General features: G+C 32.9%; 2 protein-coding genes across 4 annotated transcripts in view; both read right to left on the bottom strand.

Annotated features, from left to right (window-relative positions):
• Positions 1-26,621, bottom strand: part of LOC126747097 (uncharacterized) — a 326,191-nt gene that overhangs the window by 221,595 nt on the left and 77,975 nt on the right. The gene's annotated exons all lie outside the window — the stretch shown is intronic.
• The window catches only part of LOC126747021 (serine/threonine-protein kinase Tao), a 96,401-nt gene that overhangs the window by 2,327 nt on the left and 67,453 nt on the right, over positions 1-26,621 (bottom strand). For all 3 annotated transcript variants that reach the window (XM_050455504.1, XM_050455513.1, XM_050455517.1), the window contains exon 16: positions 1-26,621. This exon is cut by the window's left edge and continues 2,327 nt beyond it. In XM_050455504.1, the coding sequence (XP_050311461.1) occupies positions 26,480-26,621 (142 nt within the window). In that variant the 3' untranslated portion in view covers positions 1-26,479.

The following is a 26,621-nucleotide window of genomic DNA, read 5'->3' as shown; positions in this document are numbered from 1 at the left end:
TTATGTAAAAAACTTTATGCTGGACTTGTCGGCTTTTGCATGTAGAGGACTGATTTAGGAAATGAAGAAGTACATAAAGAGGTAAAACAAGTCTTTGAAAATAACATTAAGGAAAATCTAAGGTTAGAATTTTAAAGATGTCTTAGCTACTGACTATACAACAGTATGTGGGGGATTCGATCTTCATACCTCACCCAGTAAATATTGAGGATCATCAGAAATTGCCACTTCATTTATGAAGGCATTCTTGATTTCTGACGGTTGTTATGGCGAAAACAAAAATTCATTTGTGGTTAAAGCCTATCGAGACATCGCAAATGTTAATAAATTAAGGAAATTAGGCCTACAGCGGTATTTCTTATACAATTGCAAAACTGGGAGATGTTTTTGAACCAATTAATAATTTGGGTCTACGCCTATCTCTATAAAGTTTATTGAATGACACAAAGATTTTTTGTATTTCAAAACTTTGTCTAAGGATTTGAAGACCTTATCCATACGAAAAAGTGCAAGCAGTAAACTGAACGAACATAGATAGCATGCATCCAAACAAAACATTATTTAAGACCACCCATCTAATTGACGAATTTGAGGAAAACGAATTAAAGAGAGGAATTACTAAAAATCAAGTGGAAGTTACTTCACTGTATACCCCTCCGATAACTATTTCTTTCAAAAATATAAGGGCCTGGTTTACCTGTGCAATGGAAGAACCATTTTTAAAAATCTTTCACACGAAAATAAATAGTTTTTCCAAAAAAAACTTCAAATATCGTATTTATATTGTTTGTATTTAAAAAGTTATAGACTCAAAAATTATTACGGTACCCATCTTATTTTGTAGTACCTAGCCCTCAAACAGGCAACTTTCTCATTTTTCTTTATTCTCTTATAAAAATATGCAAATGTCAGTTACGTGAATTTGAGGAACGATATAAATTATTATTTATTCCCAAAATATTTTTAATATGCATATACAAAAAACGTTGATGAAGGCGACTAAAAGTCAAAACGTCGTATAATATTAGCGAAACGTAGGCATGAAAAAGTGTAATTTATATTGCTCCATTGCTTAAAATACCATCAGAAAAAAAATGCTTTTTTTGTGGTTAATTTCTTGGGTTCAAAAATCAATAAATAAAAGTCCATTATATACCATAATTGACTGACTAACGTTTCGCCCAATATATGTTTGCATAATTCTGGACTTTTAATTATTGATCTCTGAACCCAACAAATAAATCACTCGGACAGAAAAATAAAAAATTCCAAACGGAATTTTACAAAACTTAACGCAAATGGTCACCCTTCAATTGAATATAAACTGTATGAAATTTACGTAGGAAAAACATCATATAATTTCCAAAATTTACCTCGTCATACGTGTGCATCTACTTAAAGAAAAATTTGTATGAACATTTCGACGGGCCTTAAAATGTATATATTTAAAAATCATTCTTGATCACAATATTTTGCTAAATACGCACTTAATGACACTCACAACGACCAGAAAACTTAGAAAATTAAAAAAAAAATAATTTAATTTAATATGGGACCACTATACTATAAGAATAATAATAAAATTTCCTTATCAGATATCAAGGCTTAAATCAATTGAGGGGCTTGGGCCAACAAGGAATATAAGCGACATTTTGCTGAAAGTTGAAATTTCTTTATCTTTTAACGGGATATAAACGTCACAAGCCATTTTCAAAAGTTATATATAATTTAATAAGAACCCAAGTTATTTTGTTGCAGAATAGTTTGGTTCTTTTCAGTCAACATCATAGGTTAAGAAAAATTTCTCTGAAAGTGATTTTAGTACAGGTGGCAGTATAGCGGAGAAGAGATTATTATCCAATTCATAGTGAGCCTGAATCACTATCTGAATCTAAAATAACGGTATATAAAAAGAAGTGGCTTATACTTTTTTTGTCGTTTTATTAATATTTATCAACATAAAATCAGAAAAACATCATTATGGCTTAGGCCCAAACATATATTTTTTTGTTTGGCAGTTCTTCCATAGCAATTCATCCGATGTATCTTTTGAGAAAACTGTTCAAAATACGCAACACAACAGGCTTGGTATGTCTCAAATTGCTACACAAAAACAAAAGTTATCTACTGAACTAAAAGTGCATAAATTCCGTGCATCACAATTTCATAAATTAATGAAAGTTGAAGATCCCAATACCATTTCATATTGCTTTGATCTGCAACAAGTTCAGGTATTATCCAAGGTCCCTATTCAGGAGGCATTTTACGCCCAATAGCTGTCAATATACTTTTTTTGCATTACCAAACTTAATTGTATTCTATACGTGGATGGAGCACCAAGCAGGTAGAGGGGCGACTGAGATATCTTCCGCTCTTATCGATTTTTTGAAAAAACTTACATTTCGAGACAATGTGACGAAAATCCATTTTTTTGCAGATGGGTGTGGAGGACAAAATAAAAATAATCATGTTGTGCATGCTTTAATGTTTTGGCTTCAAACGTTTTCATGTGAGCAGATTAGGGACATAGAAATTATAATTCCAATTAGAGGTCACTCTTATCTCCCCGCCGATCGTATCTTTGGACGCATTGAAAAAAGCTTAAGGTCTCATAATATTATAAAAAACTCCAGATCAATATTGGGATATCGCCGTTCCAGTAAAACAAGGTCGTAACTGCAATTTTATCAAAAAATGAGTTATGATAGCCAATCATTCCAAAATAATACCTTTTTTCTGGTATATTAAAGCCGTAAATGTAGTACCGATATTGACCGCTAGATGTCAATTGCGTCCTTATAATATTTTATGTTATTAGCTACTACAACTCGCTATAACACCGACGCATCAGTCAGTTGTCTCAAAGTGTTTAAGCGAGACGCATGTAATTGAGTGCAACAAAGACGTAACTGTCCATTGTGGAAAATAGTTTACAGTGTGTAATTTTGGTTCCGTAGAAAGAAGGACGTAAGTGTACTTTGTGTCTATATTTTTCGCACTACTTAAGATTTTTTAGTAATACAGGGGCTTAACTGTACTTAAAGTCTTTATTCTGCCAAAACAACGATTTCTTTTTTATATAACTGAGGCATAAATGTATCTTATGCCCATATTCTATAAAATGTTTTTAACAATAAATTTGCTCATTTCTACTAATGCGTCTTTATTGTCTGAAGGTTTTTAAATATAAATTTTAATATTAGCGTAATTGTTTTATATATTTTTTTATTTAAAACATAACAACACGCGTTTATCTGTTCACATTTAACTTGAGTATATTGTCGGCACATTCTTTTGTCGCACGTCTTTGTCGGCACGCAGTGTTTTCGAACGCTTGCGGCGTTTCTCTGCTCAAATCACCATGGCGAATGCTTTTTTTATTTGTGGTGGCAAAAATGGCAACTTATCAACAAACGTTTAAGCTTATTTGCCACATGAATTTAATGAAATAAAAACGCGATAAATATAAATAAATTAAAACAAATAAATAATGATGGTCAGCTATTATTACAAGTAAAAATACATGTCGAAAAAAGTATTTTTAGTATAAGTTTGTATGTTATAACCTGTACTGGCAGAACACTTTTATGGTAATTCGCGTGAATTTTTATAATTTATTTATTTCTTTATTTTAAATTTGATAAGCACGTTTTTTAATTTTTTTTAGTAAAATGAACGCTCGTACCAGGAAAATCCTAAGTCTGGTAAATCAGCAAAATATTATAAATAGCACAAATTCAGAAAGGGATATACAGAATACTAGCGAACCTTCTTTTTTCTATTCTGTAGAGGAGTTTGCGAACGATGAAAATGTTCCTTCAAATATAAAAATAAACAATATTTTATCTGAAAAATGCGATCCATGTAATTATACCCAAATGGCTGAAAACTCCATAACGGCTGCTTCTGATGGATTTTTAAAAAACGTTTCGGTCAGTTTAGATACTGCGGAAAATTCTGATACAGCTGAGAATAATGGAGCATACTCAAAAAAAGATGCTACCGGGATTGATGACTATATTGAGCTCCAACCTGTCAGCCATGACAATTGTTTGCCATGTACAAGTAAAGCCCCAAACTATTTTTTAGAGCGTGAAGTCAGTCCTATGAAGCATTATAGTGAATATACTATTGAATACCACAATGAATCAAAAATTAAATTACGAAAAATTAAACCAAACTATAAAGAGTATGATAGTTCTGAAGAGGAACCATTTTCTGCTGGATCCAGTGATGAATATCAACCTGAGGAGAATACCACTTCCTCCGATGAATCCGATTCGTAATTCCGTTAGAAATACGGAAAACTGGAAAATGATCAAGGCAAAAAGGCAAAGGAATTTAGGACAAAAATATTTATCGACAAGAACTGGTAAGATTGTGGAAGCGAGAGTCATAAAGCCACCTTGTCCACTGAAATGTATTCTTTCATGCTCATCAAAAATATCGCAAAAATGTAGAGATCAAATTTTTAAAGATTTTTGGGGAATGGGAAGCTTACAACGGCAGCGAGACTTTTTAGGATCATGCCTAGAGCATCTAGTTCTAAAATATAGACGGATATCTTCTGCTGAACCAAGAAAACCAAATTCTGCATTTTATTTATTTATTGAGGGAAGAAAAACCAGAGTATGTAAAACATTTTTAATCAATACTTTGGGAATTTCGGAAAAAATGCTAAGAACTATTATTAAATCAAAAGTCAACTATCAAAAGTTAAATCAACTATTATTCAAAAGTCAAATCAACTATTATTAAATCAAAAGTGTCATCTGGTAATGGTATTATAGATAAAGATCAAAGAGGAAAGCATGGTAACCACAGAAAACTTGACGAGGAAATCTTACAGTCCATCATTGATCACATTAATTCGATTCCTAGAATTAAAAGCCACTATGTAAGGAGCGAAACTACCCGTGAATTTATTGATGGTAGACTTTCAATTGCAGAGCTGCACAGAAATTACTCTGCTGATAACAAAAACGCAGCCTCGTATGACTACTATACCCAAATATTTAATACAAAGTTTAATATAGGATTTCATTCCCCTAAGAAAGATCAGCGTGATCTTTGTGAGATGTACAAGCAAGGAACTGAGGAAAAAAGAAAAGAACTAGAAACGAAATACTGTGAACATTTAGAAGAAAAACTTCTCAGCCGCCAAGAAAAGGACGTCGATAAACAAAGATCAAAAGATCACGAAATTGTATTAGCTGTATACGACTTACAAGCAGTTCTGCCTGTACCTATAGGCCAAACTTCGGCGTTTTTCTATAAATCTAGATTAAACTGTTACAATTTTACGGTAACTTTCTGAATCGACTACGTAATTTACAAATACTAAGTATAATTTTAAGATTTTTTAAAGGTAACAGAGATAACAAACGACAAAACGAAGGCTTATTTCTGGCATGAATACTTGGGAAATAGGGGAGCCATAGAAATTGGAACGTGCGTATTGCTTTATTTAAAAAGCCTTTCAGAGCGTTCTCCAGGTGTTAATGTAGTTTTTTATTCCGATAACTGCATGGGTCAACAAAAAAACAGGTACATCAATATTTTATTTTATCTAGCTATTCGTCATTCAATATTTATAACTGACTAGGTTTTAGTTTAAAATTAAAAAATAAATTTTAGATTTCTGATCGCCGTTTATATGGCGATAACTCACAAATACTTAATACGAGGGCATACCCAGAATGAGGGCGACGCGATTCACAACGTCATCGAAAAGCAGATATTCAAATCAAAAAAATCAGGAGCCGTTCCGGAGCAATACGTTTACATGATCAGAGAAGCTAAAAAAAAAAAGGAAATAAAATTGATGTACAAGATATGGGATTCGAAAACTTTTTGGATATTAAAGCATTATTTGATGACATGGGTTTAAGCATTGCCAAAAATGTTGATGGTGATGAGTTTAAAATAAATGAAGTTAGAATTTTATCTTTTGAAAAAGGAAGTAACGTTTATCGCTATAAAACTAGCTATAAACAAAGTACATGGTTCTCTGTTAATTTTAACAAAAAAAAAAGACGTGCAGATGACAACTCTTTTAATAAATGTGCCAATATAACTCTCAAACAGGCTTATGCAAAGCCATTTCCACTTTCGCAAAATAAAAAACGGGATTTGCAAAGCTTAATCGAGAGCAACATTATTCCATCCTTTTACAAGGCATTTTATAACAGTATTTTCCCATAATTTTTGTCTAAAATTTGTTTGTTTTTATTTTTATGAGAATTCTATTTTATGTTGAACGGTTTTTTAAATTTATGCTATTAACATGAGCTATTTTTGTATGTTTATTAATATGATAATAAAGTCTTAAGTAATAACGTAAGATTTTTTTTTTACTGGAACAAAGACGTAACTGCAAATTTCACTACAAATTTTTATTTAAAAAAAAAGAACATTGCAGTTTTTAAAAGTATCATTGATGTATATTTACGTATAAAAAAGTTATACTAATTCATAAATTACTTTTTGCTTAAACCAAAAAAAACGAATGTCTAAATTGTTTTTCTGCTCTCCTGTAAAATCTGCCTATAAGCACTTACGCCCATGTTTTACTGGAACGGCGATATCTACATCAAAGTGGGTGGTGTACAAAAACTTGGAACTGACTGGCATTACTTGACATAAAAAAACTTTTGCTGCATCTGAAAAAAGTGACTGGCATTCATTCTTGTCGAAGACTCTTGTTAAAGAAAAAAAGTTCCACCCATAATATTTTGCTGAAAACTGAGTTACTATATCGCAATTCAGATGAGACAAAAAAGTTTCATCACTCCTAAAACCACAAGCAAGATTCGATCAAATAGAATTACAGGAATTAGGTTTGGGTCATAAAATAAAGGGAAAAAAAGTAGATAGTTTATCTGGAGAAAACTGGAATCAGGATCCAGAATTAGAATTTCATTTGAAGGGTACAGGCAAATAAGGTGTTATGTCAATTTTTACAGAAAATGAGATTTTGGCGCCATATGATAGCCAGCAAGCTAAACTACTATTCTATAAATCAATCACGACTAAGAGCGTGCTTAGTCAGGTATACCAACATATTTTAATATCTCTAGTCAGGCTAAAAAGGTGGTAAGTCCGCGCGGTCCCGGCGAAACAAGTGCTATGTCAAGTTTTACTCGTGGTCTGATGCAATCGAATTAATACCGGCATGTTTAGTAAACAAACGGCTTTTATTCAGTGCACGTGTGTTTATTAAAAACTTTACGTTATAGAGGTAATTGACGGTGAAATCGGTGATAATGACATTTCGACTAAAGAAGCAAATAGTAAAAAAAGGAAGAAATATGGAAAATTAAGTGACGTAAATAAGTTAATAAATTTGAGGAGCCATACTATAGGTGAAGACTGTAGGTGTAAAAGATTAAACTGAGTTCAACATATCCTTTGGATACCCTAGATCTGACACATGTAGTCAATGCGACGAATATTTAGCCAAGATTAAAAGTCTAGAAGCTGAAAGACTTAATTTATCGCAAACAGAAAATGTGACTTACCGTACATTAGAGGCAGATATAAACCAATTAAACATAGGGTAAACTGTCCAACAGTGAACCACAGTACACAGAGAACCATTTTCAAATTTGGCGCAGCTACATTTACCAACGGTCTTTAGTGTGTGTGGTGGGGACCGCTTAAAGCATCTCCAACGTATGCTAGTCGATTCTCGTCGATCAGCATTATTTTAAACGCGCCACGTGCAATTGTGTGTTTTCAGGTAAGCAAACTAAATTTCGTTTGTTCATTTACCCAATGTTTTTGGGGTGTTTGCTCAAATATTTTGAAATGGTTGATAGTGTCATCTATTGTTGATTCTTTTTAGCCAACTTATAAATAATAATTCTTTTGTTTTTCATTATTGCTATTTTGTTATTAATTTTTTTATTGGATAGTAGCAAATTTACACAGTGAATCGGTTCACTGTGGACCGTATTATCTATAAAATGATATTTATAAAAAAATTGACTTTTAGCATCATGGCTCGCAAAAAACGAGAACGTAACATCGGAAAGCACACTGAGGCACAAATGGCTGACGCTCTTGCTCTCAAGAATACGGGAATTAGCCTACGAGAAGCCTCTAGAAGGAAATCTATTCCCTATCCAACACTTCGGAGATACTTCATGAAGCAGCAACAGTTAGGAGACGATGTTCCGGTGGGGACCGCTTAAAGCATCTCCAACGTATGCTAGTCGATTCTCGTCGATCAGCATTATTTTAAACGCGCCACGTGCAATTGTGTGTTTTCAGGTAAGCAAACTAAATTTCGTTTGTTCATTTACCCAATGTTTTTGGGGTGTTTGCTCAAATATTTTGAAATGGTTGATAGTGTCATCTATTGTTGATTCTTTTTAGCCAACTTATAAATAATAATTCTTTTGTTTTTCATTATTGCTATTTTGTTATTAATTTTTTTATTGGATAGTAGCAAATTTACACAGTGAATCGGTTCACTGTGGACCGTATTATCTATAAAATGATATTTATAAAAAAATTGACTTTTAGCATCATGGCTCGCAAAAAACGAGAACGTAACATCGGAAAGCACACTGAGGCACAAATGGCTGACGCTCTTGCTCTCAAGAATACGGGAATTAGCCTACGAGAAGCCTCTAGAAGGAAATCTATTCCCTATCCAACACTTCGGAGATACTTCATGAAGCAGCAACAGTTAGGAGACGATGTTCGACTTACTCCAAACTATGAGGTTAACAAAGTATTTACAGTGGAGCAAGAAAAGTCGTTAGTGGAATACATATATGAATGTGCTTATGCTTTTTACGGCGTAACAAATAAAGATTGTCGTAGGATTGCTTACCAAATGGCAAAAAAAAAATATAAAAATGCCTGCTTCATGGTCAAAACAGGAGTTAGCTGGAATAAAATGGCTGCGTTCTTTTCGCCAAAGACATCCAACCTTGACGCTAAGATGCCCAGAGCGTTGTAGTCTAGCCAGAGCAACCTCTTTTAACCGATCAAATGTGGGAAAATTTTTTGATAATTTTTATAATATTTTGCAAAGAGATCCACGGTTTGCCGATGGGACGCGAATATTTAATTTGGACGAAACTTCCACTACTACCGTGCAAAAACCTCAAAGAGTCTTGGCACCCAAGGGTATAAGATGCTTGTCCAAAGTAACCAGTGGAGAAAAGGGAACATTAGTTACTACATGTTGTATCGTAAGTGCAAGTGGGCAAAGTCTACCGCCATTTGAGAGAGCCCTACTTCCTGATGACTTTGTGCTTGTAGAATTTCAATTAAAGAAAAATATTATTTATTATGTGGGGAAAATTTTAAAAGAAAATAAAAATAGTTTTTCTGTAACGTTCTTGCGTAGAAAAGTTATAGGCAATATGTTTTACATGCCTCTTGTTACAGATATGGCAGATATAGATCTAGCGGACATAAAAACTATTTTACCAAAGCCTCATATTATTGGAAGTACCTCAAGGCAAAATTCCTATTTTAAATTTAATGTTAATTTAGGTTTATTAGATGTTCGTTAAAATTCCTATTTTTTTGTAAAAGTTAAGTTTTTTTTGTTTTGTTTTTTGTTCTTAGTTTTTTAAAAGAAGTTCTTATTTTTGTTAACTTATTTTTCGAATTTAAAACTTTAAAACTGGTTGTAATTATTGAAAAATACATAATCATACTTCATTCGTTTTTTTTTGTTTTTGGTTCACTGTGAACAGTGTAGATGGTTCATTGTACCCACAAGGTGGTACACAGTAAACCACAAAACAGGTTTAAAAAAAAAATTATAAAGATTAACTCTATATTATTTTTTGTTAAATGGTGCCTGTATTTAATACATCATTATAATAACTAATATAAACTGAAGTTTGCAAATTTTTACCTTCTCTATTCTCTTTAAAAAATGAGTAAAAAATAAAAATGGTTCATTGTTGGACAGTTTACCCTACAGAATAGGCTACACAAAACGAAAGCAGAACAATTTTACAAAAGAAAAAGGGACTCAAGAACACGTAGCCAGAAATTGGTCTCCATGGAAGCAATCTGCATCGATTTTGCAAAAAACCTCCCGGTTCCGAATATTAGTACGAATGACGTATATTATAAACGGCAGTTGTCCACGTATGCATTCAATATCCATGTTCTTTCTACATCATAAAGCATATTTTACATGTACCCTGAAACAGTTGGAAAAAAAGGCAGTGATGATGTCTGCTCTTTGCTACATAATTATTTTAATTCTGAAGTTCGTGAACTATAAATATTTTGCGAGGGCACAACAAGAATTATACTATGTTTCGTTTTTTGCACTATGTAGTACATGTAGAAAAAAAGCTGGATTTGATTAAGGTTACATATCCAATAAGGGGTCATTCGTACATGGAGTGCGATAAGGACTTTGGACTAATAAACCAAAAAACACGAGTGGAACTCCCAGAACAATGGCAAGAAGTATTCCGCATGGCAAGAAAGAAACCATCTCCTTTTCACGTGGTAAACGTTAACCAAACGTACTTCAGATACTGGACAACATTCTTTAAAGAACGTTATAGAAGAACATGTCTGTTTCTTTCCAGGCCTATTAGGGAAATGAAAAAAGAAAAGGAACACAAGGATGATACTTCACCGAGATAGCTACAATGGTTCTTGTGAAACTACTGCTCACTGAAATCACTGATCCCAAATTTAAAACTAAAATAAAGTTAGAAGCCAACGAATTTGAACTGCCAGATCACTTATATAAAGGTAAGATAAACATTTTAACTGTTAGAACATCCTTGTGACAGCGAAAATTTATTTTCTTTTAGAGCCTATACCAGTGGCGGCTCCTTCTTAGGGTCAATTGGTCAATGACCCCCCTAAAATAATCTCATAAAAATACCAATTTTATTAAAAATATCTTTTATCTAAAACTTCACTGTGAATTATAAAATTCTCTAAGCAGTCTGCATTGGCAAAACAAATAAATATATTACCATTATTACCAACGTCGCGCCTCGCGCTCATCACACAAGCCCGTGGCTGGGCCGTATTTTAAATTGTCCCTATACAGTTCTTATGGCGAAATGCATGTAAAATAGAACAAAGGGCAGATTCGCATTTCGTGAGCGGGAGTGAGAGTCACCTTTCAGTCCTATATCTCTAATGTAGTCGACGGCCCGACTGGATGAATGTTTTGTTTTAGTTAGTTGTTTGCCGCCCGCACTTTGACGGTATTGCATATATCGCGGCGCGTGTTTACATTTCGTAATTTATTTTTGTGACTATTATTGGATTTTTTTTCTGATTGAGTGTTGTTGACGGAATAATTGCCTTAAAATCTACTGGAACATTAAATTATGAACGGCGCCTTGAGAAAAAAGAAAGTGGTCGACCAAAACCAAATATGAATTTACAACAAGCAACAAAGGATAGGGGTAAAGATATTCAAAGATATTTTAAAGAATCAATGTACAATTTGTGTGATTGGATTTGTGGCTGCAGTGTGAGAAATGTATTTTTTTGCTACCCATGTTTATTGTTTTCGAATGACGCTGTATGGGCGAAAAATGGAGTAACAACTGACATTAAGCATTTAAAAGTGAAAATTACAAGGCATGCTTCTTCCACTACTCATATAAATTCATCAATGAGTTACGCAATTTTTGGACGTGTTAACATAAGACAGCAACTTGATAGTGTACATCGTAAATCTGTGCATGATTTTAACGAATCGGTTTCTAAAAATAGGTATATTTTAAACAAACTAATTGACTGTGTAAAATTTTGCGGAGTTTTCGAAATTGCATTGCGCGGTCATGACGAAAGTAACAGCTCCAATAATCCTGGAATTTTTCTGGGCCTTATCGATTTTGTTTCTGAACTGGATTTAATGTTTAAAGAACATATTACAGTATTTAAAGGAACAACAAAAAACAATTCAGAACGATATTTTAGAATCAATGTTAGCCATTGTACATACTCATATAATTAAGGAAATTGGCCAGACAAATTTTGTGGCAATTCAAGTAGATGAGACCACAGACGGCTCCAATAAAACGCAGATGATTGTCATATTGCAATATGTATTAACTGGTATTGTACATGAAAGATTTTGGACATTTGTTAACCCTCCAGGTACCACAGCACAACATTTAACTAATGTAATATTGGAAGAACGTCAATTATTAAAAATTAATGAAGCACCTGAAAAATTGATTGCCCAAAGTTACGATGGTGCATCAGTCATGAGCGGTAAACTGGGAGGAGTACAAACAAAAATTAAAGAAATATACCCAAATGCACACTTTATTCACTGCTATGACCATCAACTTAATCTTATCCTGCAAAAAGCGGCGAGTCAACATAAACCGATAAAAATATTTTTTGCAAATTTACACGCATTTTCGTCCTTTTTCGGCCGATCTCTAAAACGTACGATGGTTCTGGATAGAGTGGTTAAAGTAAGGCCACCTAAAGCTGCACCCACTCGATGGGCTTTCAATACAAAATGTGTTGAAATTGTATACACTTATAAAGATGATTTAAAATCTTGCTTAGAGGAAATTATTGAGGAGGAGCAAGATAGTAACAATATAAATCAAGCAACTGGTTTAAAAATACATTTGGAAGATGAGCTTTTTTTATTTTGGTTAAATTTTTTCCATAAAATAATGTCCCATGTTGATATATTGTTTAAACAATTGCAAATGCGAGATATTGATGTCATATCTGTCAAAAATTATATACTGTCTTTTAAGAACAATATCCAAATAATTAGAAATAATATATTGGAATCAGAAGAACCAAGCACATCAACAGCAAAAAAAGAAAAACTACTACAGCTACAGAGGATCCAAAGCGACGAACTGCACTGGAAATTTGTAATATTATTATATCTGAAATAAATCACAGGTTTGGTTTCAATGATCATCTCACGATTTCACAGTTATTCTACACAGAGAAATTTGAAGCATACACTACCAACTTCGCAAAATATTTTAAATATGGTGAAGGCTCATTATCCCACAGTAAATATTTCCAAACTAAAATCTGAACTTGAAGTCATATATTGTCGTGAGGATTTTCGCAATAGTGCCGGTGCAGTAGCCATACTTCAGCTTTTTATTAACATGAATTTGTCTGAAACATTTTCTGAAGCAGTGAAATTATTAAATATTTTGTGCACACTCCCTATGACAACCGTGGAAAGTGAGAGATGTTTTTCTACATGAAAAAGAGTAAAAACATTCCTGCGTAATACGATGGGACAATCTAGACTTAGTGCCTTGTCTATGTTGAGCATCGAGAAAACGCTTGTCAAAAGTATTCCAAATTTCAATGAGAAGGTCATAGAATATTTTGCAGAAATAAAGGATAGGAGAATTGACTTAAAATATAAAAATATTTAAGGTAAGTTTCATTTTAATAAATTTACAATTTATTATATAAATATTCCTTTATATCAGTCGATAACCTGTTTATACCCTTTTTCCTATATTTTTATTTAAAATATTTACTCTAATAAAAAGGCAAAGTTAATTTTCGGAAAACGATTAAAGCATTTAAAGTTACTTTAACCCGCTTAATCTCGTAAATATTATTGAGTTTTATCTAAGTCTGTATTTTCTATCTAAAATATAAATGCTAAAAGATCTTTCAAATACTTTAAAAAATCAATAGTTCGATTTGTTTTTTTTTTATTAGACTAAACTAAGTTTTCAAACCAAAATAACCCCCCTGAAGATTGACCCACGAGCCGCCACTGGCCTATACCCATAAGTAAGGAAAAATGGAAAAATCTCCAAGAGCTAAAGATATTTTGTGGCTCAGCTGCTCAAGACTACTATAACCATCTGCCTCATTTATATAAGAAAAACGGACAACGTTAACTTTAAGCGTTTTGATTACTACGGTAAGCTTGACCAGCTCTTCAGTCATGATTTTGGTCTAATTTTTTTTTTTGGTTCTAGGATAAATAAAACACTGCCAGATCGCCTTTTAGAAAATAAAACGGTTTTACTTTTTGTTCATATGGATTTTAAGTTTTACTATTACAATATCAAGTTTAGTGTAGTTTGTGTTATAGTAGTATAGTGTAGTTGCTTGACAAAAGACCTTCTTTCTCTTTAATAATTGAATAGCCTAGACGAAAAAGGGCCCATCTGTGCAGTTTGTCGAAAACCCGTTTTTTATGAATTCTGATTCCTTGTCAAAGTTGGCATATACCGAGTAGAAGAAAGGCCCACTAAACGTACTCTAAAACGGATTGAATCAGCTGTTTTTCTCTGCTGAGAAGAATAAGGGCCCATCTGCTACATTTGGGCCTTTCTTTCCCCAAGTTAAATACCCATAATTTGTGTTGATATTTGTAAACATAACCTTCAAATCATAATAACAATAAAATATCAGTGTGGTTTTTGGATTTTTGTTTCTTGATTCATATAATCATGGATGTCTTAGAAAATGAGGAAGCAAGTGTTATAAAATTGAAAAGAAAGAGGAAAATTGAAGAGTGGAAAAGTGTCAAAAATAAAAAGTTAAAGGCAAAAGGGGAGGAGTACATTGGTAAATCAGGAAGAAAAGCTGCTAGACAAACAGGTCAAAAATGCAGGTAAGTTAGGATTGTAAAGAATGTTGTATATAGTTTAAAATATATCTTATTTTTGTGTAGATGTAAACGAAAATGTCTTACATCATTATCAAAAGAAGAGATGGCTCGTATATTGAAAAATTTTAATGAGATTGGAGATCATGGGGCCCAGAATGTTCACTTACAACCTCTTATGACAGTATCGTCAGTAAACCGAAAAAGAAAGGGAGTGTTCAAGAAGAAGTTTAATTTTTCGTATAAAGTGCATGTCGTGAAGGCTTTGCCAGTTTGCATGGAATTGGAGTCAAGAGGGTGCGAAATATTGGAGCATGCAAGACTTTAGCCGCTGTGCCAACCGATAATCGTGGCAAGCACACTAACCGAAAAAACAAATTATCTGGTATTGTTGTTCAAAATATTGATGCACATATACAAAGTTTTCCATATTATATTGTGCACTATGGACCAAGCGGTGAGCGAAGAAGGTATCTGTCACCACAGCTGAGTGTTTTGAAAATGTATGAAATGTTTCTGGAAAAACATTACCCAGAAGTCCTACTCGACGCCAAACAAAATGATCTGAATTTCCAAAAATTGAAATGTGAAGTGAAATATTCTTTTTATCTACAGTATTTTCGTGACAACTACAACTACACGTTTGGTCGCCCTCGTTCAGATGTTTGTACTACGTGTTCAGAAATAGAGGCCAAAATTTCCAGCGAAAAAAATGGCGCATTAAGAAGAGGTTATGAAATAGATCTTGAGTTACATAAGAAAAAAGCAAAGCTATTTTACACAAAGATGCAAGAATGTTTGATGAAAGCTAAAGAAAATGAAGATACAGAAGTTCTCTGCTTCGACTTTAAACAAAATATTCCCTGTCCACATATGTGTACTAGTGATGTCTTTTATAAAAGACAACTTTGTTTGTACTGTATGTCCATTTACTCTGGCAAAAAAGCAAAGAGCATTATGTATACTTGGCCTGAAAATATTGCAAAGCGGGGCTGTACGAAGTTCTCTCTGTACTTAACCATTACATAGAAGCATTCCTACCTAGCACTGTTAAAAAGTTATATATATTTACTGACGGTTGCAGGGGCCAGAATCATAACCAAAACATGCTAAAATTTTGGCAGTCATTGGTACTTAATGGAAAGTTTAAAAATGTTCAGCATTTTTTTTCACAACGGGGTCACAGTTTCCTGCCTTGTGACAGGCATTTTGCTGCTATAGAAAAAATGCAAAGAAAAAGGGAAGTAGTTGAATCGCCTTCAAATTGGAACAGCATCATAAGTACCAAATTTACCGTTGTTGAGCTTAAAAGCAATATGGTAAAGGACTTTGTAGCCGGATTGTCTGAACCGTTTTTTAAAAAAAACCTTCACCACAAATAAGTTAAAGTTTCAAATAACCAAATACAAGTTCTTTGACTTTAAAGCTGAATCAAAGTACTTCATGTTTGGCAGCTTTTCTTTGAATGGTGTCCCGATGTATTTCGTCTTCTGAAACCTGGCGTTGAACGTGTCCCTATACCCGAAAAGCTTGCTTATTCTGGTGATATACCAATAAATGCCCTAAAACTACAAAACATCAAGGAGCTTTGCAAGTTTTTGAAAGATGAAAATGCTATCGCATTTTATGATACCTTGTCAGGTGCTACATGTACACACGAGGATGATCAGGAAGACCCTTAGCTCATGGAAAACATATTTCTGTATAAAAAAACGTAATTAGATTTTCAAATAAATATTTTTCATTTCCTGTTTTTCATTTTATTTTCTAGTAGTTCTTTTGTAACCTTCAATAGATTATCACTTGGAAGAAAAAAGGCCCATTTTTAGAATTTTTGTAACCCTGTATATCCTGTAGACATATATTTTCAGAGAAAAATTTGGTGTAAAAACATTTTGAAATATGTCACAAATACATAGGTCAATTTCATATATTACATTTTTACTTTCTTTATCCGAAATACAATTTTTTGCATTTCCTGAAAAATCCACTTTTTCAAAGATGGGCCCTTTTTCATCTAGGTCATTCAATTGCAATTTTGTAAAAAATGTTCTTACACATTTTTTGAATTTGCTTTGTGACTTTTTATATTTAACTCTCTAGAGGGTAATACTCCAATACATTATTAAAACAATTTATCACCTTTTATATTTTCCCAATAAACAAACACCATAGAGTATTAACCTTTGAAGCCGTTTTTCTCAAAACTTATTTTTTTGACAGAGCACCTTCTTTGCCTGTAACCTTCATTTGAGTTTGTTAAAAAATAAAAATACTGCTTAAAGAAAATGGTTCTTCATTTTTTGGTGGTAATTTTACCAAAAAAGTTTTTCCAAGTGACAATCAAAAGGCATTTTGTCCACTATAGACCTGCAAATAGCATTTTGTCCATATGTTTTCTAAAAAACCAAAGTTACTTTTGCTTCTTCTAGTCTGCCATTCTAGTATTTACTTATCCTAAATTTTCCAAATTTTTTGGTAAGTCCTAGCTCGGTAAGTAAGACCGATTCGTAGCACCAGTTTTTGATGTTTCCTGAAAATTTACAATTTTGGACAAACCGCATTTTGCAACTGCTCCTCATATGTGAGTAGAACTTTTGAACTAAGTATGAAAACATGTTTCAAAAAATTATTTTGAAAATGTAGTTTTATTTTATTTTTAAGACACACACCACCTTAAACAAAAATCCTTAAAGTCGTTTTTCTCAAAAAATACCAAATGTTGCTTATGTATCTTGTTGTCCCGAGCATCTCAATTATCTTGCACAATTAAAAAAAATATATAAATCAGTAAAAATATACAAAAAAAAAAAAAAAGAAAACGATATCTACAATATTTTCTATTTAAAAACCAATTGCCGTTTTGATTTTGGATTTGTTAAAACCTAGTTCCTATTACGTGAAGTAAAATTTTAAAATATCTGAGCTGGGTCTCGTGATTTCTATTTGGGATAAATCCTAATGCCTATTATTGTATTTTTAATTTTGCATTTACAAAAACAAGCTTATACGTACGTAATTACTGAGAAGCACGATAAGGGATTTTTTCTTTTTTAATATTAAGCGTATATACCAAAACCACTTTTTTGGTATAGTTAGTCTTTTTTAGTTACGTCACTAATGTTTAGTCATTTTTAAGTATAATTTTTAAAATGTGTAATATATACCGGATAAACAGACAGTGCTAGTGTTTCTTGGTGGGAGTATACATATTCGGAGCACTCTGTATATATTAAAAAAAAGTTTTATACAATACAATAAAATATACAATTCAATGGAAAAATTATAACAATAATGGGTCTATTTTACATGGTAAATAGTGGCAGGTTTAACAGCGAAATCGCAGAAATGTTATGACATTTTTTTTGAAATTATTTTCCAATTATTGCACCTAGGTATTAAAAAAGACATTAAAGTAACTTCTCTGCTAAACCCCTAAAATTACAATTAAGATTCATTTTAGATAATATTCTAACAGTTATATGTACACGAGGATTATATTGCCACTATACAGCGTGCAGAACCATATTTTTTTAAATTTTTAATTAGGAAGCCTCCGTAAGTATTAATAAATGCTATTAAAGGTTAATCGAGGCACCCTGTATAGTATAATTATGCAAAGCTACTATTTTTTTTTAATAACTTTGTATACGTTTTTGGGTCCTAGATCGTATTAAAAAGAGAACAAAAAGGAGCTAAAGGAAGAATATTGACGGATAGTGAAAGTGTTGAAAATTTGGTGGCAATTAAAACGTCAAGGCATTTTTTTATAGATTTAACATTTTAGGAAATATCATTTTATATGCGTAACCATTAAAACTTAATAATTATTTCGATTTTCCTCGTTAAATTTCGACCCTTTCAGGTATAGCGGTTTCACTACTAAATCAGGTCTATATTTCTTTTTATAATAGTTTGTTAGTGGACCAACGAAAATATTAATCGTTAATATTTTGGTGACGGGTGGTATTGTGTATCGAATGCCGCTGGTGTTTTTTTTATTCTTGCAAACAAAAAGTAAGTACCATGTAATTATTTAGCGTATAGCATTATAATAATGTTTAGAATAATATGTCAAAGTTCGCCCGAAGTAAGATTAATAAGCACGATTTTTGTTTTGCACAAGGAATGTAATGCTCAATAATGTAGGGTGCTTCATTTTATACCCACGATGTGAATAAGTAAAAACGAGCGATATAAAAAAATGATTTCTACGAAAGGTCGAGGGTACGATGAAGCATAAATAATGTTAATGGATTGAATATAAACTTTAGCGATTCAATGTATTACGTTTACATAAAATTATATTGCGCCTCAATTATTACTTCATTTAATAAATGAAGTAAACATTATTTTAATCAAGTTTAACCACTATATTTTCAAAACCAGAGTGGCTCAAGCCCCCTTTGGTATATTGTTCATAGATAGCAGCACATATTTTTGTTGGTCTTATTATCCCTTTCAGGACCAGTGGTTAGCTGAGATAACCACAATTTATTAACCCTACAATGCATCATGTAGCATATCTGCTACATATAAAATATTGAAGAATTCTATTTTCATTAAATGTTTTATGATACACCTAAATGCATAGTGTAGCATACTATATACACACTTTAAATCGGGTTTCGCTTTGCTGGCAATAGATGGCGCAGCAAGTACAGAATTTTAATTCTAATGTCAGCTGTGTTGTTTTGGCGGTTGGTGTGTGTGTCTGACGTAGTAAATTTGTGTTTTTTTGAACATTTGAAGCGGTTTTGGCAGACAAACTCGATAAATTTGGTAGTATTCAAGTATTCAAACTATTTGTTATATCAGTGCGTATCCAGAATTCATAAAAAAAAAATTACCGGGTATTCTAATAAAGTGTAGCAAATATGCTACAACATGCATTTTATGATTTTTTTTTTTAATTTCAGGGCGATGGACAAAAAAAGGGATTTTCGAAAACCTTTGACAATCCAGGAGTTGGAAAAGTTGGCAGAACGTTTTCTTGAAAGTGACGATGATCTGGAAGAATTGGACGAAGATAATTTAAATGAAAACGTTGATAATTGCTTAGAATTGCTCAAAAGTTTCAAGATCCTGTGGATTACGCCAATTTGGACATTGAAAATACTCCAATTATTTTTGAGCATGAACTAGATGGTGTAGAACTAACCAATTCGAACGTTGAAAATAATAATGAGGCAGATATTGTCGACGAAATAATACCTGAGAATGAAGACGCGAACGGTACAGAAGAAAATATATTTACACTGGATAAAGACGCATTCAAATCTATTTGCTGGAAGCAAGCATCTTTTGAACAAAAAGTTCAAGGTACATCATTTAGAGGTGATGGAAATCTTCCAACAAATATAATGGAGTTATCAACACCCTATCAGTTCTTCAGGTAAAACCTAATAAGTCAATTATTCCTTTTGCAGTTTAGTATGTAATTTGTTGATTTTTTTTCAGATACTTTTTTATTTGAGAGCTATTTGAGAAAATCACTGAAGAATCGAACCTCTACAGCAATCAAAAAAATATTTCGAAACCGGCAAATATAACGACTGGAGAAATAAAGAAGTACATTGGTATCTGCATTGGTATATGTCGGTAATAAATATGTCAAATATCAGAAGATACTGGTCTGAGGAATATGGATTCAAAAAAATAAAAAACACCATGAGTATCAATCGATTTAAAAAAATTCTCGTGAAATCCTACACTTCAATGATGACACGAAAATGCTTCCTAAAGATCATGCGGATCATGATCGTCTGCATAAATTGAGGCCAGTTATCGACTCTTTGAACAAAACGTTCCAAACTGTTCCATTTGAAAAGTGTCTATCTGTAGATGAGCAAATGTGTGCAGCAACAAAGGCCCGACACTACATGAAATAGTACATGCCACTAAAGCCTCAAAGTGGGGCTATAAATTATATGTTTTATCTGGTGTTACGGGATATGCGTACCAATTTCAAATATACTCGGGCCAAGAAAATTCTGAGAAATACCGTTTTCCAAATGAGCCTGACCTTGGGGCTTCAGCAAACGTTGTTATACGCTTGTGCCGGTCAATTCCCAAAAACTACAATTACATTGTCTATTTTGATAATTATTATACAGGAATTCCTCTGATGTCATATTTATTCTCAAATGGCATTCTTTCGCTAGGAACAGTGAGAAGGAATCGTTTGCCCAACTGCAAATTTTCTAGTGATACTGTTTTCAAAAAAAAAACGCGAAGTTCTTTCGAAGAATATGTAACTTCTTTTCAAAATACTCCTTTTGCCTCAGTTTTTATGGCTGGATAATAAAGCAGTCACATTACTTTCTACATACGTGGGTTCTTCTCCAGTTCAAGAAGTGAAAAGGTTTGATAAAAAAGAGAAAAAACGAGTGGAAGTACCATGTCCAAACTTAGTGTTAGAATATAACAAACATATGGGCGGAGTGGATCTTTTAGATAGTATTTTAGGGCGTTACAAAATCTCAATGAGAACCAGAAAATGGTACTGCAGAATTTTTTATCATTTAGTTGACATTACCATCATCAACGCATGGCTTCTCTATCGGAGGGTAGAGAGGCAAATAGGAACCACAGCCACAATGTCAATGGAAAAATTTCGTGCTGAAATCGCCAATTGTCTGTGCAACGTTGGGCAGAATGATTCAAAAAAGAGGGGAAGGCCATCTTCTTCACTTGACCGAAATTTAGAACAGAAAAAGAAAAAATCATCTTCAACCGCAATTCCTCCAAAAGATGTAAGAACTGACAACTTTGGTCACATTCCGAACTGGAGTAATACCAGGCAACGATGTAAAATACCCGGCTGCAGAGGATTTTCTTTTATTTTTTGTGAAAAATGCAAAGTTCACCTATGTTTGAATAAAAATAAAAATTGTTTTGGTAACTTCCATCAATAAACTGTTAAGACCATTTTTCCTTTTTTTTGTATCATAAGTGCGTGTTGTAGCATATGTGATAGATTTAAACAAAATTAAAAAAATATATAATAAAAAAACAAAAGATTTTTTTAAATATTTTTTACCCATTCACAGCACTAATACCTAACCAAAAATATTTTTTTGAAATAAATTTAAAAAATCATGCATTGTAGGGTTAAATTTGTACGTAAACGTCTAGCGGTCATTTGATCTAACCACAATGCATAGTGTGTTGCCTAAGTAGTATATTATATGGAAATATTACATGCATGCTCTAGATGGCAATAAATTCTGTTTTTATTTCGATATTTGGTTACTGTGAAAGGATTGTTCTGGTGTAAACAAGTGTATTTGCTTCACGTTTTGAAGTGGTTTTGATAAAAAATGGCAGGTAAAAACATATTTTCTTTATAATTATTTGTTAGAAATTAATTGTTTTGATAGTTATCATCAATTTGTTATGCCCATTACTTTTATTTTTTTAAAACAAATGTGTGGTATCCCGGTCCAACCACCAGGCATCAGTAAATCTGAGAGGTATCAGAAAAGTTTAAGATTATTGGTTTACAGGAAATTTACCAATGGTTTGAAATAAAGACTTTGACTATAATAGTCTCAGGCGGTTCTTGGTGATTTCCAAATCTAATAGGAGTTGAAATATACATTTGCTATGGATATTTTTTATTACTAGTGATTTATTTCACAGAGAGTTTATTTCTTTTTTTTTCAGGTCCGTCCAAAATTACTTGGAGGTGGGAAGAATTAGAAAATCTACCTCCTGGCAATTTTGAAAATTTAATCAGTAGCATACCATCTGATAACGAATCAGAGGTCTTTTCCGTTACCAAGGATGATATTTGTGACGGTGAGGACATTTTGGATATTATGGCAATGGACGTTGATATATTAGAAGATGTCGAGGAACAGCAAGATATACCTGCAGCTGTAGTTATACCGAACTATGAATGGGAATCTGCAAATGAGGTTCCTTTGGCGCAATTACAGTTACGGCTTAGAAATACTACAATACAGTGGACAAAGCAGACAACATTTTGTACACAGGTTGACCCATTTACTAAAAATACTGGACCCGTTATACCACAAGATCTAGAAAGTCCTACTGATATTTTTTTGCATTGGATCTGATCGAAAAAATCGTATTCGAAACTAACCTTTATGCCGTTCAAAAACAAGGTGACAACTGTAGTTCATTTTTGCCAACAGCTTCAGCTGAAATAAAAGTGTTCCTTGGTCTGAACCTTCTGATGGGATTAAAACCTATACCCAGCTATCGTCATTATTGGTCGTCCAGAATTGAACTTAGAGATGATTATATAAGTACTGCTATGTCCAGGGATCGCTTTACCTGGTTGTTGAGCAACTTACATTTGAATAACAACGCAACTGAACCGAAAAAGCAAGATGACAATTATGACAAGCTTTACAAAAATTCGTCCACTCCTTGATACCTTATCAAATTCTTATCAAAATTCTTTTATGCCAAGTGAGTACCAAGTCATAGACGAATCTATGATACGATTCAAAGGAAGAAGCAGCATTCGACAATATATGCCGATGAAACTGATCAAGAGGGGATACAAGGTGTGGGTAAGAAGTGACGAAACAGGATTTATGTCGCAATTTCAAATTTATACGGGTAAAGTTTCAAATCTTACTGAAAAATCCTTAGGTGCCAGGGTTATAAAGGACTTATCTAGAGAATTAGTTGGTAAGAAGCATAAATTATACTTTGATCATTTTTTTAACTCGGTTGAACTGCAAAACAGTTTACTGTTGGAAGGCATTTATGCATGTGGAACCGCCAGAAAAAATAGAAAAAATATGCCAAACGACTTGCGTGACGATAAGCATTTGAAAAGAGGAGAATCGGACTATCTGGTATCTACAGGAGGAATTGTAGCCTTGAAGTGGATGGATAGAAAAAGCGTTCTTTTTATTTCAAATTTTCACGATCCTGTCAACCTGGAAACTGCTTCTAGAAGAAAAAAAGTCGGCTCTAAAGAAGATGTAGAATGCCCATTACTTGTTAACGATTATAACCGGCACATGGGGTACGTCGACAAGTTTGACATGTTAAAATCACTGTATGAAATATATAGGAAGTCACGAAAATGGTGGCACCGAATTTTTTGATACTTTGTGGATGCTACAGTCATTAATTCCTACATCATCTTCAAACAAAGAATGCCAAATACTATGATCTTGAAACAGTTTCAGCTTTCTGTAGCGAGTGGCTCAGTTGGTTCAAATCCAGAACAAGCGAAACGTGGTCGGTAAAGTGCAGAAAAAGCTCCAAATAAATTCAAAGCTCTTGTACCTCAAGAAGTAAAATACGATAAAAATGCTCATGTGCCCATTAACACTACTTCTCTTAGACGTGCCCAATGCAGTAGCCGCAAGGAACCACATCGAACCGTATGGAAGTGCTCAACATGTAACGTCGGATTATGCCTGAAAGATTTAAGAAACTGTTTTTTACGATTTCCACAAACCATAGTGAGTGACTAGTGGTTAGTCCAGATAAGCGCCGTTTATTTTTTTTTCAAAAATAGACACTTATTTTTTTTTATACTATTTTATGTTCAAATCCAACTACAACCTTTGTGTTCATCTAGGGGACAATAACACTGGCTTCATGTTTTTATGGCACGAAAGTATAACAGGACGTGGAGGGAACGAAATTGCATCGTGTGTACTGAAAGCTTTCACTAATATACCCACACAGAAGCGGAAGTTTCTCCAGAAACAATCTGGAGTGACAACTGCGCTGGACAAAATAAAAACTAAATGTTATTGTTTTTAGGGATTTATTTAGTTGCCAAGGGGCATTTCGATGAGCTCAATCATAAGTATCTAGTGTCGGGTCATTCGTTTATGAGCTGCGACAGGGATTTCGCTCAAATTGAAAAGCGAAAAGGGCAAGAAAAATGTGAGGTACCTATGAATTTAATGAAAATGATGATAGCAGCAGTGAAAAAAAAAACACTTCTGGTTACAATAATAAACCGTGAGGACTTTTTCGATTTTAAAGTTGCTTTTGAAAGTACAATCAATACATCTAAGCTTCAAATTTCGGAAGCTCAATGAATTAATATTAGCCGAGAAAATCCAGGATTTGTCAGAATCCGAGAAACTCTGAACGAAATAGAGTCTTGGAAAGCAACGAAGGTTTTGAAGAAAAATGTTACAATTGAAGCTATCGCAGAAATGACTCTGCCAAACCTAACCTGCCAGAGTAGAATTTCTGAAGAGAAAAAACAAAATCTGCTGGCAATGATTCCTTATTTGAAGGAAGAAAACATACCATTTTATGAGGATCTATTGAATCCTAACATTAATTAGAAGCTAAATTTTTTGTATTTTTTCGTTATTTACTTACCACAATAATATTTATATTTTTGTAATGGCACATTCTATAAACTTGTAACTTGTAATTTTTTTTTGACATTTTTTACAAAAATTTGATGAAAATATTATATACACAGAAAAATACTTACTTGAATAAACCTATCTTTAATTTTCAGAGAGTTTTTTTCTTATACATTGATTGTATTATAAAAAACATTGTTTACCTCGAAATAATAATTTTGGCACTTAGCACATTATTTATTTCAAGTCTTTATATGTTAAAATTAAAATATTGTACTCAAACAGGCTTATTTTAAATTTTAAAATGCGGAAAAAAAGTGTGATTCTTTAGTTTTGTCAATCCTAAAGTATTGTAACATTGTGTACTACCCGTCTTGATCAAATTTCTAAAAATAGGCTTCAGCATGTACAAAATGTCTGTTATAGGTTCATTGTTTGAGAAAATATGATCATGTCTCCAAAAAAATCAATGATCTAAGTTGGTTAATAATATGCAACAGAGTCCGATTCACACCATTTTTTGATCAAATATTACGTTCTAAAAGACCACAATATCTATGTGAAAAGCTTATTTTCCTGAAGAGATTCATGGCAGAGTTCTTAGACATCAGGATCGTCTGACTGTGCGTCAGCAGAGAACAGCATTTTTTCAGGGTAGTTTTAGTTACGTAGCTGTGAGCAATTACAAGTCTTTAAATCTCAAAGCATGTAGTATAGGTTCCTTTAAACGGAAATTTATGAGCTATCTTTTAGCCTTGCAAGCATAATTCTAGGAATCAGTTCGAGAGGTACACTAACTGTTGTTTTTGTATAAGAATTTATACTTTTTTTTAGTTTTATTGTGAAATAAGGCATATTATGTGGCAATTGATGGTTAAGTGTAAGAGTAAGCTTACGTTAAACTTCGCCATCTTTGTTACATGTGAACTTTTGTATGCACATTTATTTTCTTAATAAATACGTTTATTATTATTATTATTATTATTATTATTATTATTAAAATACGTCCCCTTACCAGTAACCCTATATAATATTAGAAAATGCAATTCCAATTTAAATGTAATTAAGTTACTGGAAAAAATTTTTCTAGTCTATAAACTTTTATCCACTACTAGATTTATATAAGAAACATATACTTTTATACAAATAAATTATTAATAAATAGAAAAAATTTGTTAAAAGTATAAATTAAATAACACTTTGCACATAAGAGTATTTTCAATTAGTTTTCTTTAAAAAAAAAGACCAGGTCATAAAGCAGTTGCTTCCATAAACAACAATTACCACTTACAAGGATAATACCCAATTAAGCCTAATCAGTCAACTGATTAAAACCGTTTTAATTGCCACCAAAAATGCACCAAAAACTGAATTTAAAAAATGTGAAAGTCCTCCCTTAAACCCTTTGAATTTTTTGGGCACCCTTACAAAAAACCGAGGGTTGTTTTTTTTTGGTTTTCAATAAAAAAAAAGCTTTCTTGATTACTATGCGGCAAAGAGCATTCTTTAAGTTTTTTAAAATCTCGCTGGCCGATTACCTATAATACAAAACGAAGATAAATTACTAAACCGAATTGGGCGGGAAACTGGTCGAACTATTCGAATGTGCCAGGCTGAGCATCGAGCCGGACAAACTGCCCTCGCCGTCGTAATCGTCCCGTGACATGTCGCCCAATGCCAGCGACATCTCGGCAATCGCTAAGGCA

The sequence above is a fragment of the Anthonomus grandis genome, chromosome 2 (assembly GCF_022605725.1).
Source record: "Anthonomus grandis grandis chromosome 2, icAntGran1.3, whole genome shotgun sequence".
Taxonomy (NCBI): Eukaryota; Metazoa; Arthropoda; class Insecta; order Coleoptera; family Curculionidae; genus Anthonomus; species Anthonomus grandis.
Note: the sequence above shows the minus strand (reverse complement) of the source record. Positions and strands in the feature narration are given on the sequence as shown.